At 43.8% G+C, this 17692-nt stretch overlaps 1 protein-coding gene across 1 annotated transcript in view; it reads right to left on the reverse strand.

Moving 5' to 3' along the window:
- The window catches only part of SORCS3 (sortilin-related VPS10 domain containing receptor 3), a 640372-nt gene that overhangs the window by 354226 nt on the left and 268454 nt on the right, over nucleotides 1-17692 (reverse strand). The window contains exon 3 of the mRNA XM_010859391.1: nucleotides 1211-1310. Within this exon, the coding sequence (XP_010857693.1) occupies nucleotides 1211-1310 (100 nt within the window). The remainder of the gene's footprint in view (nucleotides 1-1210; nucleotides 1311-17692) is intronic.

Raw genomic sequence — 17692 nt, forward strand, 5'->3', positions numbered from 1 at the left:
TCTTTGTGACCCCATGAATCACAGTACACCAGGCCTCCCTGTTCATCACCAACTCCCAGAGTTTACCCAAACTCATGTCCATTGAGTCGGTGATGCCATCCAGCCATCTCATCCTCTGTCATCTCCTTCTCCTCCTGCCCCCAATCTTTCCCAGCATCAGGGTCTTTTCCAATGAGTCATCTCTTCACATGAGGTGGCCAAGGTATTGGAGTTTTAGCTTCGGTATCTGTCCTTCCAATGAACACCCAGGACTGATCTCCTTTAGGATGGACTGGTTGGATCTCCTTGCATTCCAAGGGACTCTCAAGAGTCTTCTCCAACACCACAATTCAAAAGCATCAATTCTTTGGCGCTCAGCTTTCTTCACAGTCCAACTCTCACATCCATACATGACCACTGGAAATACCATGGCCTTGACTAGATGGACCTTTGTTGGCAAATTAGAAACCCTGAAATGGCCTTTCGTATCTGTGGGGTATCTACTGGGGCCAGACCTGCCTAAGTTTCTGAATAGGAAGGAGTGCCTCCCTCGCTTGGGAAATATCACATCTCCCCACAGCCAATAGATCATACAGCACTTATTTTCTATAATCATCCATCATTCTGTGGAACCCAGGCCCCCTTCTTCCAAGAGGTCTCTGTGAGCAAAGTCTGACCTTATACAATTTCACCCAGGAGATTTTTCCCAACCCAGGTATAGAACCCACATCTCTTACATGTCTCCTGCATTGGCAGGTGGGTTCTTTACCACTGCGCCACCTGGGAAACCCAGAGTCAAGCCAACCCATTCTCAAATCCCAGATCTGTTAATCACCATACTATCTGTTACTGTCTGGCTTTAAGCTAGAAAGTTACTTAAACTCTCTGAGCTTCAGTTTCTTCCCCTGTAAAATGGGGATAGTAATCATTTGTACCCTAGAGATTCACTGTGAGGACACACGAGATAAAGTGTGTAAAGCACACAGCACAAGCCCTCCGTGGCACAGAGAAGCTCCTAAAATAGTTACATCATTTTACCATTGTGGTTGTTATTACTGTCACTACTATCTCAAGGCACTTGTTTGAGTTACAGTGTCCATGGTGCTCTTGACATATAAAATAGACGTTCTGCAAGTGACTCCATGGCTACGGTCTTTTTCTGAACTCTTGGCCTTTGGCTTCCCTGCCACTCCACAGGGAGTGCTCAGGACCCAATGATCCCCCTTCTCACCTTCCTTTTGTTGGTGGGGTTGACATAGAGGTAACTGAGGACAGTCTTCAAACCCACTTTGTCATTCAGCTTTTCATAGGTGGTGCCATAATCTGTTGATCTGCAGGTAAAAGAGGAAGAAAGAAAGGAAAAGATTGTTTTACCAAATGGGGGATTGTGTTTCCAGGGGAGCCCAGCTCTACCCCAACCTGCATCTTTGTTCCCAAATTACATGAGTGCTTAGAAAGTGTTCCTCTGAGATAAAAGGCCCCATTAATTTTAGAACAGCAATTAGACTAATGCATCTGCTTACTACCTAAGCTTGCTCCCCTTTGTTCCTGGACTTTCTCAGAGACCTACTTTCCTGCCCTTTGTGAAGTGGTGCGGTGACAGGAGCTGTGGAGGTAGGCTGCCTCCGGTGCTCAGCCCTCTATCCTCCCAGAGCTCTGTGCGGAGAGGCCTGAGTCCCTGCTGGGGGAGCAACAGGGAGAAAGGCCAGACCTTCTGAGGTACAACCACCTTCACGCCCCTCTACTGAGCCTGAAATCAGGAGACCCTCAGAGGGGCAGGAAGTGTTGCATCCAGGAGCCTCACGGGATCCAACAGCCAAACCCGGCCACACGCAGCAGAGTCTGATGCTTCCTTCCCAAAGGAGCAATGGTGCATCGGGGGAAAAGCCAGCAACACTGAGCGGCTACCATTCGTTCTCCATGCCAATTTCCTGCTGGCTACCTGTTCCTCCTTTGGGTGCTCTGACTAAGACCACGAGCCAGGGCTCTGAGAACAAAGGCAGGCCAACCAATCCACAAGCTCCTTCCTTTCCATCCCGCCTCTCTCCTTTCCATGGAGGAGGGAGAGCCAGTACCCAAAAGTGGATTCAAGAAGCCAAGCTTCCTGCTGCTCCCGCCTCGCTTCCCCACCCCCACCCCATACACCTCCCTCCCTTTTCAGGACCTGTATCATCAGGTTCTCATTCTGTCTGCCATCACCTTCCTTAGCTAGACTCAGGAAATCTCTCCCACTGGAGCTGCAGGAAGCCACAGAGGACTACTCACCATCTCTACGGTCAGGTAACCCCAGGGGTGCCTGCATTCCAACTCTGGCCCTGTGCTCTCTTAGTAACAGTAACTACCTGCCCTTGCCTTTTCCTTGATTACCTTCTAATCTAATCTCCCTCGATTTACCCACCTTCTAACTTTAATCTGCTTCTGCCTTGGCCCACAGCTTAGCTTTATAAGCCAAGTGTCCCAGGCCTGGCTTAAGTACCCACCCTCTGGTAAGGCTTCGCTGGCCTTCTCCCTGGTTGCCGCTCATTTCTTCTCTGCACAAGTGCAAAGTTCCCCATCAGTTGTACACCCAAGGCACATACTGTGCATGAAATGTACTCTTTGATTTTCTGATATTGTCATGATTAGTTTCCTTATATTCTGTTTCCCTCGCCACAACATAAAGTCCTCAAGGACGAGGAAATTCAGGGAATGCTATGGGAAGAGGAAAGAGCATGAACGTGGGGCACAGCAAACTCTAGTTCATTCTTAGATGGGCAGATCCCTGGTTTCAGGACCAAGTGCAGGTTACTGCACCTGCTGGAGCCTCAAATTTCCTACTCAAAAAAATGGGGATAATCTAATCTTACAGGGCATTTACGAGGATAAAAAATACAACATGTTGGAAACTTCCTAACAGGATGTAGGCATTCTGAAACGTCAAAAAATAAATAGACATAAATGAAAATACAAAGGACCTTCATGTCTTCTTTCAAAATGTACAGAACATCTTACACATCATGCACTCTTGGCACATTTACTGAATAAACAAACGTCAGTATTTCTAATCCTTCCTTAGGCTCCAGGCCCCACATGGTCATTGGTTATGCGAACTTTAATAATCAGCATCCCCAAAACTCAATTCTTATCTTCTGTCTCCTGTCTACCTTCGGCACTAGGAATCACTGCCAATGAGAGCAATCCTTGCCTTTATCTCTCGAACCCAGCTCAGTCTCCGGGTCTTAATGATTCTATCTCCTAAATAACTGAGACCCCTGATCGTCTCGTGCTCATCCAATGCAGTGGCTAGTGCATCATCGTTTTTGCAACAATCCCCCAATCAGATGCTTTTCTTCAAACTTCTCCCCCTCCCACCAATCTCCATGCTGTCATCAGGCTATATGTCAACCACACAGGTCTGTCCACCTTACTCCCTGGTAGTAATCACCCACTGCCTACACACAGTGAAGTTGTATCTTTCAAGCTTAGTCTTGTAAAGTCTGGGTGTAACTTCCCTTACTAGACCCATTTCCAGCCACTGGCTCCTCTGCCCCTTCCTCTCCAGCCTCATTCAGCTCCTGAATGTCCTGAATTTTTATTGCCTACATTTGTGGCACAGCATTCCTCTCTGTCTGAGCTATCTCTACCCCCTATTTCCTTTACTTAGTAAATTTCTCTCTAATCTTTATTCTCAACTCTATTTAATCACCCTCCTTCCAACTTTTTTTTTTTCTAATTTTATTTTATTTTTAAACTTTACATAATTGTATTAGTTTTGCCAAATATCAAAATGAATCCGCCACAGGTATTAGTTATCAATTTTGTACCTGTACTTTCTTTATAATTTTCACGACCTTGTTTGTTTTTGTTTGTTCGTTTTTTCTCTCTTTCTTTTCCTTCTTCTTTTCTTTAACATCGTATTTTTGAAATTCCAACTTTCTCACTGGGGAATTAATCTCCATTTCCTTCGTGTGCTTGTACTACCTCACACATTCTACTATTCTAGTGTTTATCCTATTGTTGTGATCATACTATTTTTTTTATTCTGTAACTTTTTCCTCAGCTATACTTCCGCAAGAGCAAAAAGCCATTTCTTATAACAGCCCAATGCATTGCACCATACATGGTACTAAGTGTGCTGAAAATCTACTGATTACTGTCTTGTTTTGCTTTGTTTTTATTTTCAAGGGTTAATGAATACATGAATCTGTCTAAATCTACTCACATGTTCTCAAACACCTGCTGATGTCCAATGACAACTCAACAGAGAGCCACACCTAGAAAACATACCTGATACTTCAGATGCTGGCCCAATTTGCAGAATGGTAAAGTCTTTTAGCATCTGGTACCAGGGAAGGATCTAGCATCAAGTTAAATGACACTAGAAGTAAGGTTAAATGACCAGTCATTCTGATCTCCTATCCTATCCAGGGCAGGGGAGAAGACATATCATAATCTCGAGAGACTATCAATAGTATATTTTTATTAATACAAATAAAAAAATTTTATAGAACAAACTGCTTCTTGATTCTACAGTCCTGAAGGCACAAAGATAGCACCAGGTGGGGAAAGAACATTGAACTTGGAATCTAGAGTAAAGAACTGACTCTGAAATGTACTCAAAGTATTACCCTGGAAAAGTCTTCTCTACGTCTGTTAAAGAATGAATCACCCTGACATTTCTTAAAATGGCAAGGCAGACATAATTCAGGACTATTGCAACAGGTATAGGGACCACAGTAATGAGGTTTTGAAATAGAGAAGGGAGATTAGACCATACTTCAAATACACCAAGGAAAATGTAGGAACTTAAAGCCAAAGAGAAGGGTGGGGAATCAGTGGATAGAACATTACTAAGAAGGTATAGAAATTCTTTGCTGACTGACAGGATTCTTGCTGAAGGCAGGCTGGGGTGATCAGATGTCACCTGGGTTATGGTTGGGGATGAGGACTTCCATCAGATATGGAGTGCAATGAGATATTGTGAGGGGTGGTGGGGATTCTGGCTAAACTCACTTAGCAGGATTGTTGCTAAAAATGGGCTCTTGAGGACATATCTAAGGACTGGCCCTAGGTGAAAAGAGCTCAGAGGACTCTGACTAGAGCCTGGTCAAGAAGAGAATCTTTGCCAAGCCCCATTCTATCTTCAACACAAGAGTTTTAACTCAGATAATCATAAGGCCCCTTCTGGACTTTAAATCTTATTATCCTACCAACACAGTGCTAAGCTGTTTCCAACTAAAAACTTTTCTTCATGCTATATATAGCAAACATCTTGCTTGTAAGAGCGAAATTCTCAGGTCTCCTTTCATGACTGGTGTCACAATAGACTTCCTTCCAGAATCCAAATAATCCTCATCAAAGGTAGTGTACTTAACATGACGCATAGTTTCTCTTTCTGGAAGCTGCACAACCAACTCACATTGACTTTGTTCTTTTCCAAAAGTGGCTGCTGAGGGTAGGAGCTTCCCAACAAAGGATATGCCATGGCTCAGCTTCCTTCGCTTCTGGGGCAGCGGCTGCTCAAGCAGGCACATAGACACAAGTCTCACTCAGTGAGGGTGCCTCAAGGAGCCAGTGGGCCCTGGACCAAAGGAGGCCTAGACTCTGTCCTTTCTAGCATGGTCACTGCACACTGTGCTGACCACAGAGTGTGGTGGGCTTCCTTCCCCTGGGCTAGGGGCAGCTGGCAGAAGCCTCTGCACCACTGCCAGAGCCAGCAGTGCCTGGAGAAGTCACTTTGACAAAAAAGCAGATCATCCTTCACCTCGTGACTCTAGACATCTGCTGGCAGCGTCACTTAGAGGAAGCAGGCTCATTTCCCTATTTTAAAGCTAACTTCCCAAATCCTGATGCTAAACTCCTAAAGCTGAAATGTCCAGAAAGCTGGAGATGCCACACATGCACTGGGCACCTGCCATGGGCTGGGCCCTGGGCCAGTTACCATTTGGAACAGCTCAGAACACACAGCTAACCTGGCAGGCAGCGTGTGAGAGGTGCCCAGCCACAGTGCTCCCAGCTTCTGTGTCTCTACTCAGATTCCTCCAGTTGCAGAAGGTTATTCCACTGCTCTGTGTGTATGTGTGTGTGTGTGTGTGTGTGTGTACCTCTTGCTCTTCTGTTGTCTTTCATTATGAATTATTTCCAACACACAGAAAACTACAAGATGCCAACCATAAATCTACCACTAGATGTATATGTTGTCCATCAACACAAATACTTGATTATCTTTTCAAGTGTTTTTACATTTACATAAATGTTATCCCACAGGATATATGTTCTGCAGCTAGTTTGTTTTGTCCAACATTCAGTTTGGAGGATTTTATGCATGTTGACACACCTAGCCATAATCCATTCATTTTAACTGCTGCGGAGCATTGTAGTTTACCAATAAACCATTGTCTATTTATCCTTTCAGACTCTGATAAATGTTTTGTCTTTTAAAATTTGCTATGATAAATATTTCAATCACCATTTTTACACAAGTCTTTTCCAGATAGACATCTTGATGTGAAATTACAACTCATACCCCATGCACAACTCTCATACCCTAAACATAACTTCTCTGCTGGTTATTGACAAATTTTTCTCTAAGGGGGCTGTACCTTCAAAGAGACACTCCCTTAGTCTCCAGCTCCAGAAACTGAGTCCTTCTTTATTGCCAGGGCCCGAGTCCACAGCTCCTGACCAGTCTTGTAACAGCTTTCTCTGTGTCCAAAATCTTCAATTTCAGAGCAACTGAATCCAGTTAGTAGCTGGACCCTGAGTCCTGGCCTCAAGACTCAACCATCTCTTGTTTTCCCATTTGCATCACTGTTGGGCATCTGCTCTGTGGCTCCACCCTGCCAGGGACCTGCTTGCTGTCAGGTTGAGCCTCCCAGCTGCCAACTACTCACATTCCTCCCCAGGTACCCCAGGCTCACTGGTAGACTAGATGTCTACCCTCTTCAACTCCCCTAGGACTCCGGGTTTGAGCCCTCTAACTATTTAGGAGCTCTTGTCCCATCTTGATAAGCCTCCAGAAGACCTCCATGTGGGCCAGTACACTCTGGGAGCACCGCCTTACCTCACCAACCTAACCTGTCATAACCCAGGTAGCAACCCAAGGCCGCTTTCTCGATGACAATTTCCAGAGCTGAGTTGTGAATATAGTATACTTTCATCCACCCAGCAAGCTCCCATTCCTCTGATGAGCTTCTAGTGGAGAGGCTGGTGGCAACAAACATATGGGCTGCTATTTTAAAAGTAAAAGAAAGAAAAGAAAAACTTCCAGCCAACGCAGCCAAGTCGGCTTCCCATTAGAACTGAGCTGGAGCTCAGTACTCACCCCCCCACCTCCACCCCAGCCCACTCTGCATTCCCAGCACCACGTTCCTGCCAGAGGTGAGAGGGCTCTGCAGGGCATGCTGCCAGTTCTTATGGGGCCACCAGATGTTCAGGATGGGCGGACGCACGGCTCTCCTAATCCTGCCAGCTGCCTGCCCCTTGTCTCCCACCTGTGCTCCTCAGCTCCCCCTCCCCCTCCAAGGCTTGTCCCTGAGAAGGAACTACGAAATACCAAGTCTTTCATTCTTTGATTCTCTTATACGTCTTTCGTCTTCCCGGTGGACTCCCTTCTCTGTGATATTATCTAAAATTAGTAAACCACCTCAGTCCTGATAGTTCCTTTTCCTGTTAGCAGTTTTATTTTATGTTGCTTAGTTCTTCATGCATATCTGTCTGTTCTGTATTATGGCGTTGACTATGTGCTAGATACTGGGCTTGCCCTCTGCTGCACCCAAGTCAGGGGCACTTATGAGGCAGTTTAGCACAGGCAGTGAGCTGTTTCGTGTAAAAGGGCCAGAGTGTAAGTATTTTCGGTTTTGATGATCTCTGTCAAAACTACTCAGCTCTGCTCTTATAGTTCAAAACAAGCCAAGCAGGATACCCGATTGAATGGGTGTGCTGTGTTGCAATAAAGCATATTTACAAGAGCATGCAGGGGATAACTTGTGGGGCACTAGTCTAGCTGACTGCAATATCAACCCCTACCATCCCTACCAACAGCCAGGCTTCCACTTCACTTTTGTCTCTCAGACAGCTTCCCAAGATTTCAGCCAAGGTATCTGATGCCCTGTCTCACCATTCCCTGCCTGGTTGCCATCAGGTCTAAGTGTCTGCCTCAGCCTGACACTCAGGTGTGTGTAGTCTGCCCTCTTTCCTCCCCTTTCCCACTCTCCCAGTGAGATTATGGCTGGCAAGTGTCCGGATTTCCTCCTTTCTGACTCCCAGTTCTAGTACTAACTACATCGTGGAGACTTTTCCTACAACTTCAGCCCACACTCTCCTCTGAATATATCAACAGCATTAGAAGTTCCATATTTATTCTCTGAATACGCATATGTGCTCTTTTCAGCAATGACTAAAAGCTCCTTAAAAGAAAAATAACAAATAAAATAAATATATTCTGAAACTCCAAAAGTGCAGAGCACTAAATAGAGAAAACAAGGAAGACAGAAGCAGGGCAAAGACAACTATACACAGGACTGGGCAAACTAGACCACGTGCTCTTCACTTCTCTGAACAGTAGGGTCGCTATTTTAAGTACTCCATAGAGAATAGTGAGAAACTCAGTTTAGCATCTGATAAACCTTGTGTATAAATGTGTATGGCTGTCATTTTTATGACTACTCACCCAGATTGTCTTTTTCTCAAGGACAATCATCTTGTTTTTTTCCCTTGATTTATAAACTCCTTACTCTTAGGGGGTGAGGCACATGGATGCCCAATTAATCATTAAGGAATTTTTAGCTACTGTTTCCAATTGTGCCATGAAAATACACTATGGCCCAGCTGCTGGGGAATCAAAAGGAGGGCCCATGCTTCCCAGTGCCAGACCCCCAACCATTCCCCCTGAGTGTGCTGCACTGACCTACACTACAGTGAGAACAGCCAACAATCAAACACCAGAGGCAATGAGGGGCTCCCGTGTGCAGTGAACCTCAGCCCACTCTGCAGACAGGTCACGAGTTTCCACAATGCAGCTCCAGACCCCTGGCTGCCCAGAGAGTCTTTACCATCCAAATGGGAAAATCACTGATGCTCCCCTCTGGCCTGTTCCACTCCCAGTCTTAGGGCCAGTGTCTAAAACCACATTAATTCATGTCTTTGGAGTGGCAGAAGCCCAACCTGACCACAAATAACCAGCCAGGAAACTAATTTCAGACTTCACACCAAAGGCCAGTGATTTAAATAGCTTCCCTCCTATGTGGGTATTGGCCCTATCCCCTACTTCAGAAAAACCACAGACAGGCTGAAGCCCAGGCGGAAGCTCACACAGCTCTCCACAATTCTTCATGTCATCCGACTCCACAGCCTCATTATCTCGTTTCACAAAGAGAGACACAATGATACAGAATAATTAATGTTCTCCTGCCCTGGCTATCTGAGTGAGAGTCACCATAGTGTTCCAAGTACAGGGAATTGACGGTTACCTGACTCTGCAGACCAGATCATGCAGAATTCATAGTTTATATAAAATAAAATGTAGACCCACCAGCAGTACCGTTCCAGCTCAGATCTGGGAGGGAAGGATGGGGTGTGGGGAGTTAGACAGAACATTCAGATCTTTGGTCTTTCCCATTGAAGTATGAACACTTCAATTCTCACTGAAGAATCTCAGTTCAGAAAATAGGGTTGCTGGATTGTTATTCTGAGGACTCAAAATGACAAAAGACCTCAACACTATCAGCCAAGAGGCCTGTTTGTGTCATATGGGTGAAGGGAGGAAAGAAGTCCTCCAGAGAAAGGGAACAGCATGAGCAGACCTGTGAGAGGAGGCGGCATCCCATTGATTGCACCTTTATTCACATGCTGCTGCTGCTAAGTCGCGTCAGTCGTGTCCGACTCCGTGCGACCCCATGGACGGCAGCCCACCAGGCTTCCCCGTCCCTGGGATTCTCCAGGCAAGAACACTGGAGTGGGTAGCCATTTCCTTCTCCAATGCATGAAAGTGAAAAGTGAAAGTGAAGTCGTTCAGTCGTGTCTGACTCTTAGCGACCCCAGGGACTGTAGCCTACCAGGCTCCTCTGTCCATGGGATTCTCCAGGCAAGAATACTGGAGTGGGGTGCCATTGCCTTCTCCGTTATTCACATGAATATAGTGTATTTTATACAACACACATACACATACACTATACAATAGCATTAAAGAATCAGGTAATATCAAGATTATTGACCTAGAAACGTCTCTAAGACATGACTAAATGAAAAAGGCTGCTGAATAATAATGCATTAAAGACACAAACAGTGTACCCAGACAAAACAAACCGATATATTTCCATTCAGTTTAGAAGTGTGTATCCAAGTGCATTTTAAAATTTCTAGAGGAAAACACAAATGCATGGTAATAGAAATTACCTCTGATTAGGGGTCCAGGGTGGGTTGATTGGCTATAAGAACTAGAGTTTATTTGTAATGTTATAATGTTTTCAAAACAAAAATATATCCATGTATCACTCATGCAGTTAAAAATAATCACAATAAAGTGATTTGTTACAGAACAGTTACAAGGCAGATCAGTAAATTAACACATCTGTGAGGAACTCTATTATAGATAAGCATTTGCATTCAAAAAGACAGCCCTGGCATAACCATAAGAGGATTCGTTTCAGAGTCAAGCAGATTTGGTTTCAAATCCAGCCTGTGCAACCTTAGACTAATTACATAAGTCTCCTATTTCATATCTGCTCAATGGGAATATAAATATCGCCTTCGCAGGATTACCATGAAGCTTAAATAGCCCTAATATCATGCAGTTCGCTTCACTGTCAGTTGTTGGGAGACCTCATGGTGGAACAATAATGTGATCATTGGAGGAGAACCTGTCTCATACATCTCTCAGCAAATAGAAGGTAAGTTGTAGTTACATAAGCACCAGTGGGCAGGCTAAGGCCATCTCATCCCCACCATATGAGCAATCAGCGAACATAAGGCACATGGGAAGATAGAGGGGTTGCTACGCATAATCAGAGATAGCCTCCAGCAGGTAGAAATTAAAGTCTAGGGAAAACAGACTTCACTTTTTTTCAGCAAGTTTTCCTGGGGAAAAAAATAATGAGGCACCAACTAGAAGGTTCTGGACAGTTTTAGCAAGGCATTTCTCTCTGGGGAGTAGATGTTTACCATTTCCCTTTAAAATTACATGCAGCCAGTTGAGTCCCTATGACATGCACACAATTATGTCTGTCTGTGCACAACTAGAAAGCCCCAGGATAAAATGGGTAGCTGCCTAATGGAGAGATGTGAACTCATGGGGAGCCTTCAGACCATCTCTCTACCCTGGAAAAGCTAAGCTCTGTGCCTCATTCATTTGTAAATCGTTTTCTTCTCTGGCATAAGCATTATGCCTTCTATGTGGTAAGCACTCAAGGCATTAATTAATCCATCAAAATGGTCTATTTCTCCTCTGAATAACCAGCTCTGTAGAGAAGACAGTGGTTCCTCTTGCTTCCATCTTCCTCCGAGAAGCCTCTCATCTTTCCTGCCTCTGGTTTCCTAGCACTCAGCATCAGCGTCACTCTCAGGGAGCACTGTACCTACTCCCTAGGGATACACCTCTTTTTTCCTCTGCTGTTGTTTTATGTCATTATTTAACTTTTTGTGCATGAGGTTCCTTTTTCCAGAGAGAATAAGTCCTCTGAGGTCAGGGAGCTTCTTGCCTATCTCTTTTAACCCCTAATGCACGCTGAATAACGCCATGCAGTTTAGATATGCAGGCTGAGCAAATGTGTTCCAGGGACTGAAATAGTCACATTCAGATTCCCTGCTGCTTATGAAAGGTTCTCCTGGGAGAGACTAACAGCAAAGCAGATGTTCCTTCAGGCAGAGCTGGTTCTATCAGTTTATCTTACTGGTCATCTGGGGAAGAAAGAAGACTAAAGTTATGCCAGCACCTGACATTGCCCAGCCCAAGGAAGAAAAGGAAATTCCCAGATACCCAAGAGTGGATCTCAGGAACCATAGGCACTCCATCTCCTCATGGGCCCAGAAATCTGAAATCTCACTTATCTCTTCTTCTAAAAGAATTATATGTTAATGGCTATGCTCCCTATATATTATTTAAACATTGCCCTGTTGAGCACATTCTACATTCCAAATGCACTTGACACGAGATCAGAGCTATCGGGCTTGAAAACCAATCTCAGTTTTTTAAAGCTTTCCTTAGAAAGGTTAAGTAAGAAAAATAAGCAATTAGCCAGAAGTTGGGTTTGTTCCCAAGTCACAGAGTATTTCTTAAAGCATCCTGTGGCCCTTAAAGAAACGCTCCTCTGAGACCCGAGGCAGGGTTCATTAAGTCCAGGTGACATGGACTGCCTCATCAAACTGGTGCCCATGGCTTTAGGGAAAATGAATGCCATACTCTAGGGTATTTTTAGAATACATATAAAAGGACTGAAAAGCAATGATAGAAATATCATAGAATATAGAAAAGAATAATGTGCAACACAGACATCAATTATAGCCATGCTATACAGAGAAAAATCCACTTAATATTTTAGTATTTTTTTTCTCTGATCTGTGGGTATGTGTATGTTTACAAAATTGGGAGTCATTCTCTGTATACAGTTTGCTGTCCTACTTTTCCACTTAACATTTTAAATATCTCCCCATGCTGCGACATAGCCTTCCAAAATAATTTTCAAAGCCTTACAGCATCTCAATGTACAAACGTATCATAAATTACTTTAACTGCCTTCTTGGTCAGATGGTTGGTTTCTGGCCAAATGTTTACATTAAATAACTTTAGTGTGTATTCTTCTACATAAATCTTTATGTGCATCTCTATTTGTTTCCTTAAAGTACATTCGTGTAAGTGCAATTATTAGTTCAAAGGGTAAAAATTATCATTAACATTCTTGTTATAAAATATTCTATATGACATAAATATGCTGGTCAATCTGCACTTCCACTAACAGTACATGGAAGCGCCGGTTTCCGGGAATACTGGCCAACACTGGGCATAACTATTTTAAAATCTCCAGACATAGGTGTGTTGGCAACATGTATTGCAAAAATATAAGCCCTTAATCCTGTCTTCACATTAAAATGCTTTGTCTTTAACAGTGGTTCCCAAACTTTTATGATTCAGGACTCCTTTATACTCGTAAAAATTAATTCATACATTACATTCACAAATTTGCAATTTTAGAAATTACATCTGGCAAAATTTTACAATATTTATGAATTTATTTTAAAGTAATAAATAGTTTTTTTTATGATAAAGAAACTGGAGTTTCTCAAGCAAAAATAATTTAGTGAGAAAGCACTGCACTGTTTTACATTTTTTGCCGAGTCCCTTAACATCTCACTTAATGGAAAACAGTTGGATTATATCTACATCTGTGCTTGATCATTATGATATCACATATGTCATACAACTTCTAGAAACTCCACTGTACATTTGAGAATGAGAATTTTTTTTAAAGCCCATAACATTTTATTATAATTTAAAAATAGCTTTGACTTCATTAATCTGCTGATAGGATCATGGATATTCCCCAGGGTTCCCAGGATCACACTTTGAGAACTCCTGCTCTATGCCAAACAACTGGGTCCCAGGAGGACTGCAACTTACAAAGAGATCGTTTCTAATTTGAATAAAAGCTATACTTTGGCCACCTCATGCAAAGAGTTGACTCATTGGAAAAGACTCTGATACTGGGAGGGATTGGGGGCAGGAGGAGAAGGGGACGACAGAGGATGAGATGGCTGGATGGCATCACTGACTCGATGGACGTGAGTCTGAGTGAACTCCGGGAGTTGGTGATGGACAGGGAGGCCTGGTGTGCTGCGATTCATGGGGTCGCAAAGAGTCGGACACGACTGAGCGACTGATCTGATCTGATCTGATGGACTTCTTGCAAATGTTCTCACTTCATTCTTCTTCCACCCGACCCTGTAAAGTTCAAATCCCATCTCCTGCATAAAGCCTTCTCATCTAACCTGCCTTTCAGTGATATTCCCTTTCTCTGATTCTTTACTGCTTTATATCACTGCAGAACAATTTGGCCTATGCCCTCTGATTTTCATAGCCTCTTGTCCCCACCCAAACTATAAGCTTCTTGAGGTCAGGGATCAAGTTGTTGGCACACACTTGGGCTCAGTGACTGATTTCTCAGAAGAGAGCTGCTCTAAGTCACTGTGGCATTTAAGGAACTAACATTTGCATGGTACTTTACACAGAACACTTTCTCTTGAGATATTTTATTTAATTCTCACAAGGACCCTTTGACATAGACATTTTATCTTTGTCATAAAAATGAGGAAATAGAGACTGAGAAAGGTTAAGTGACTAAAGCAAATGACAACACTGAAACTTGAACCTTGGTCAACAGATTCCAGATCCCATGCACGCTACTCCGATGCCTGGCTACTAACTGGCAGCAGTGGTGACTGAGCCCCACAAAGTGTCACAGAGGGGAGATTTCACAGATTCATCCTTTCAGGGGAACTCCAAAGACATTCCTAAGAGGAGGTACTACACAAGTATTAAAAACAAGAGTGTTTGAAGTCAAAACTATGTTGGAATTCCTATCCTCCCACCTACTAGCAATATGACACTGGCACATTTCCTTAGCTTTCTAGGCCTCGCTTTCCCCATCTCTGATATAGGCATAATCATTGATACCAGGCAGAGTTGTTGAGAGAATCCAATGAGAAAATCTACATAAAGCACAGTGCAAGAATCAGCTTAGTTCTTGGATATACTTCCATTCCTTCCTAAAACCATCTCATCACCATCCCTTATTTCCCCTCTGGAAAACAAGAAGGATTTCATGAAATGAAGATAGGCACTGCCTAGAGCCTAAGCAATCTATTAAACAGGAAAATACTTCATCCCAGACACCTGGGTCTGGAGTCTTTGGAACACAAGGTTCCAGGCCAAAAGCATCACTGGAAAGAAAGGATGGTGTTTTGTACCAACAGACACTCACTGCCAATCCATGTGAGAGCCTATATGGGTCTTAGCTCTGGAAGCCAGCCTACTCCTCTCAACATACACACAGATTCCTCAAGCTCATGTCCCCTAGGAGTCTCTGGAACTCAGTACCTTTCCTGACACAGGTTGCTTCTCTGGGGAAAAGGTAGTGCTCAGTTGGTCAGGTCAAGATGCTGACAGGAGACAGAGGCCAGGTTGGGAACAGTGCCTCCCAGCCCGTTAACAAATACTAGGACTGGCAGCAACACAGTGTGTTGACTATCTCCAGCGACTCAAACTTCAGCATTCAACAAGTCCCATAAGTTAAGGTCGATTGCATTTCCAGAATCCTGTGGTTATCGACACTCCTAGTTTCTAACCAAAAACAATGATCCACAGTTTGAGTACTTTCCTCTTTTATAAAATGAGAGGGTTGAAATCAATGATCTCAAAGGTCCTGCCATCTCCAAACTTCTGTGCATCTGATCAAGCTCCAAATGGCTTCTCTTTGCTTTCAAAATGCAGATCTATGCTCTAAGGATGCAAATCTGTCATCACCAAGGGCCACTGAGGTCCTGCAAAAAACTGTCTGAGGTCAGGCATGTCCCTAGAATAAGTGTTCAGCTTCCCAAATGTCTACGAGCCTATGGATCACCTAATCTAGACAACTAAGGAATGCTCTCAGAAAGTGTCATGTGGTCTTGGGGAGACAAGATCATTTCTCACTAAATAACTAGGAAGCATGGCACGAGTCAGTCTTGGAAGCCAAGGGATAATATGTGTCATTTTAAACACAACATCTGAACCATCATGAAATGATAGGCAAAATAACATAGCATATCAGCGAAATTTTGATACAGCCCTCTCCTGGAAAGATTAGAGAGGAGGCAGAAGCTCAGAGAGAGGGACAATTAGTAAAGGGATACAAAAAAGCAATTAGATAAAACTCTGTGAGGACAAAGGTCCTACTAAGTCCCCAGTATCCACTCCCTTGGCCCTCAATCACTATTTTCAATAAATAAATGAATAAAGGACAAATGAGTAGGAAGCAGTTAGAACAAATTCAATAGGATAACAGTGTTGTTAAATGAACACATTTTGGAGTCGGAGACACAGCAGAGTCGAATGTGACTAATACACACACACACACACACACACACACAAACACACATCTATAAGTGGGCGTGCTCAGTTGCTTCAGTCATGTCCGGCTCTTTGCCACCCTATGGACTATAGCCTGCCAGGCTGCTCTGTCCTTTGGATTCTCCAGGCAAGAATACTGGAATGGGTTGCCATGCCCTCGTCCAGGGGATCCTCCCAATCCAGTGATTGAACCTGCATCTTCTGTGGCTCCTGCGTTGCAGGTTGATTCTTTACTGCTGAGCCGCTGGGGAAGCACACTAAACCAAGCACCGCACAGGGTTATTTGAGAACTCAGTGATAACGCAGTGAGGAAAAACGCATAAAACATTTATCGCAATGTCAGGCTTATTATACGTGTGTGTGTGCTCAGTCACTCAGTCACGTTGACTCTTTGAGACCTCATGGACTGTAGCCCACCAGGCTCCTCTGTCCATGGAATTTTCCAGGCAAGAATACTAGAATTGGATGACATTTCCTATAGGGGATCTTCCCAACCCAGAGACTGAACCCACATCTCTTATATCTCCTGCACTGGCAGGCAGATCCTTCACCACTGTGCCACCTGGGAAGCCCTAGGCTTATTATTACTTAGGTTTTTAATACTGATGATGGTATATGATGGTAATGATGAAAATGATGCAGATAATGATATTCATCAGTGCTAGGGGGCTCAGAGAAAAAGGAAGGAAGATTTTATTGAAGAGGTGAGCTTTGAAGGAAAAGATGGAGAATCAGGAGTCCAGAGGAAGACAAAGGCTTGGAACCTAAAACACATGAATATTTTCAGAAAATAATTAGGAAATGAGCCTGATCTGAAAGAAATGTTCTTACACAGGCATAAATGAGCATAAGTTTCTATAAGTAGAATAAGATTTGGTAGAGGGTCTTGAATACCTGCTAAAGAGCTTGAATTTTATCTTACAAACAACAGGAGCCCCCAAGGTTCTAGAATCTGGCAGAGACATAATAGAAGTCCATTTGGAAAGACTAATTGGTCGCTGATGGATATGATGGGCTGATGAAGCATGTTCTTCTAGAGGTAGAAAGACTTAATAGGAATCCATCTCACTAGCTTGATGACAGCAGGGTGTAAGAAATGAAGAGGGACACAGAAGAAGCATAATGTGTTTACTCGCTTGGGGCAGAGATGAAGGAGAAGAAACAGGTAAAGACAACTTCAAGATTCCAAGCCTGAGTGCCTAAGAGAATAGTGTTACCACAGACGGAAACAAGAGTGGAGCTGACATCTCTGGAGCAGCTTATAAAGTGTTTTTGAGAAAACAGAAAAACATCCTAGGCTCAGTTGCCTAAAACCAGAGCCTAAGACTGGCTCTAGAAGCTTGAGACGGAGAAGGCAATGGCACCCCACTCCAGTACTCTTGCCTGGAAAATCCCATGGACGGAAGAGCCTGGTGGGCTGCAGTCCATGGGGTCGCAAAGAGTCAGACACAACTGAGAGACTTCACTTTCACTTTTCACTTTCATGCATTGGAGAAGGAAATGGCAACCCACTCCAGTGTTCTTGCCTGGAGAATCCCAGGGACGGGGGAGCCTGGTGGGCTGCTGTCTGTGGGGTCGCACAGAGTCGGACACAACTGAAGCGACTTAGCAGCAGCAGCAGCAGCAGAAGCTTGA

The sequence above is a fragment of the Bison bison genome, unplaced genomic scaffold (genome assembly GCF_000754665.1).
Source record: "Bison bison bison isolate TAMUID 2011002044 unplaced genomic scaffold, Bison_UMD1.0 scf7180017864456, whole genome shotgun sequence".
NCBI lineage: Eukaryota > Metazoa > Chordata > Mammalia > Artiodactyla > Bovidae > Bison > Bison bison.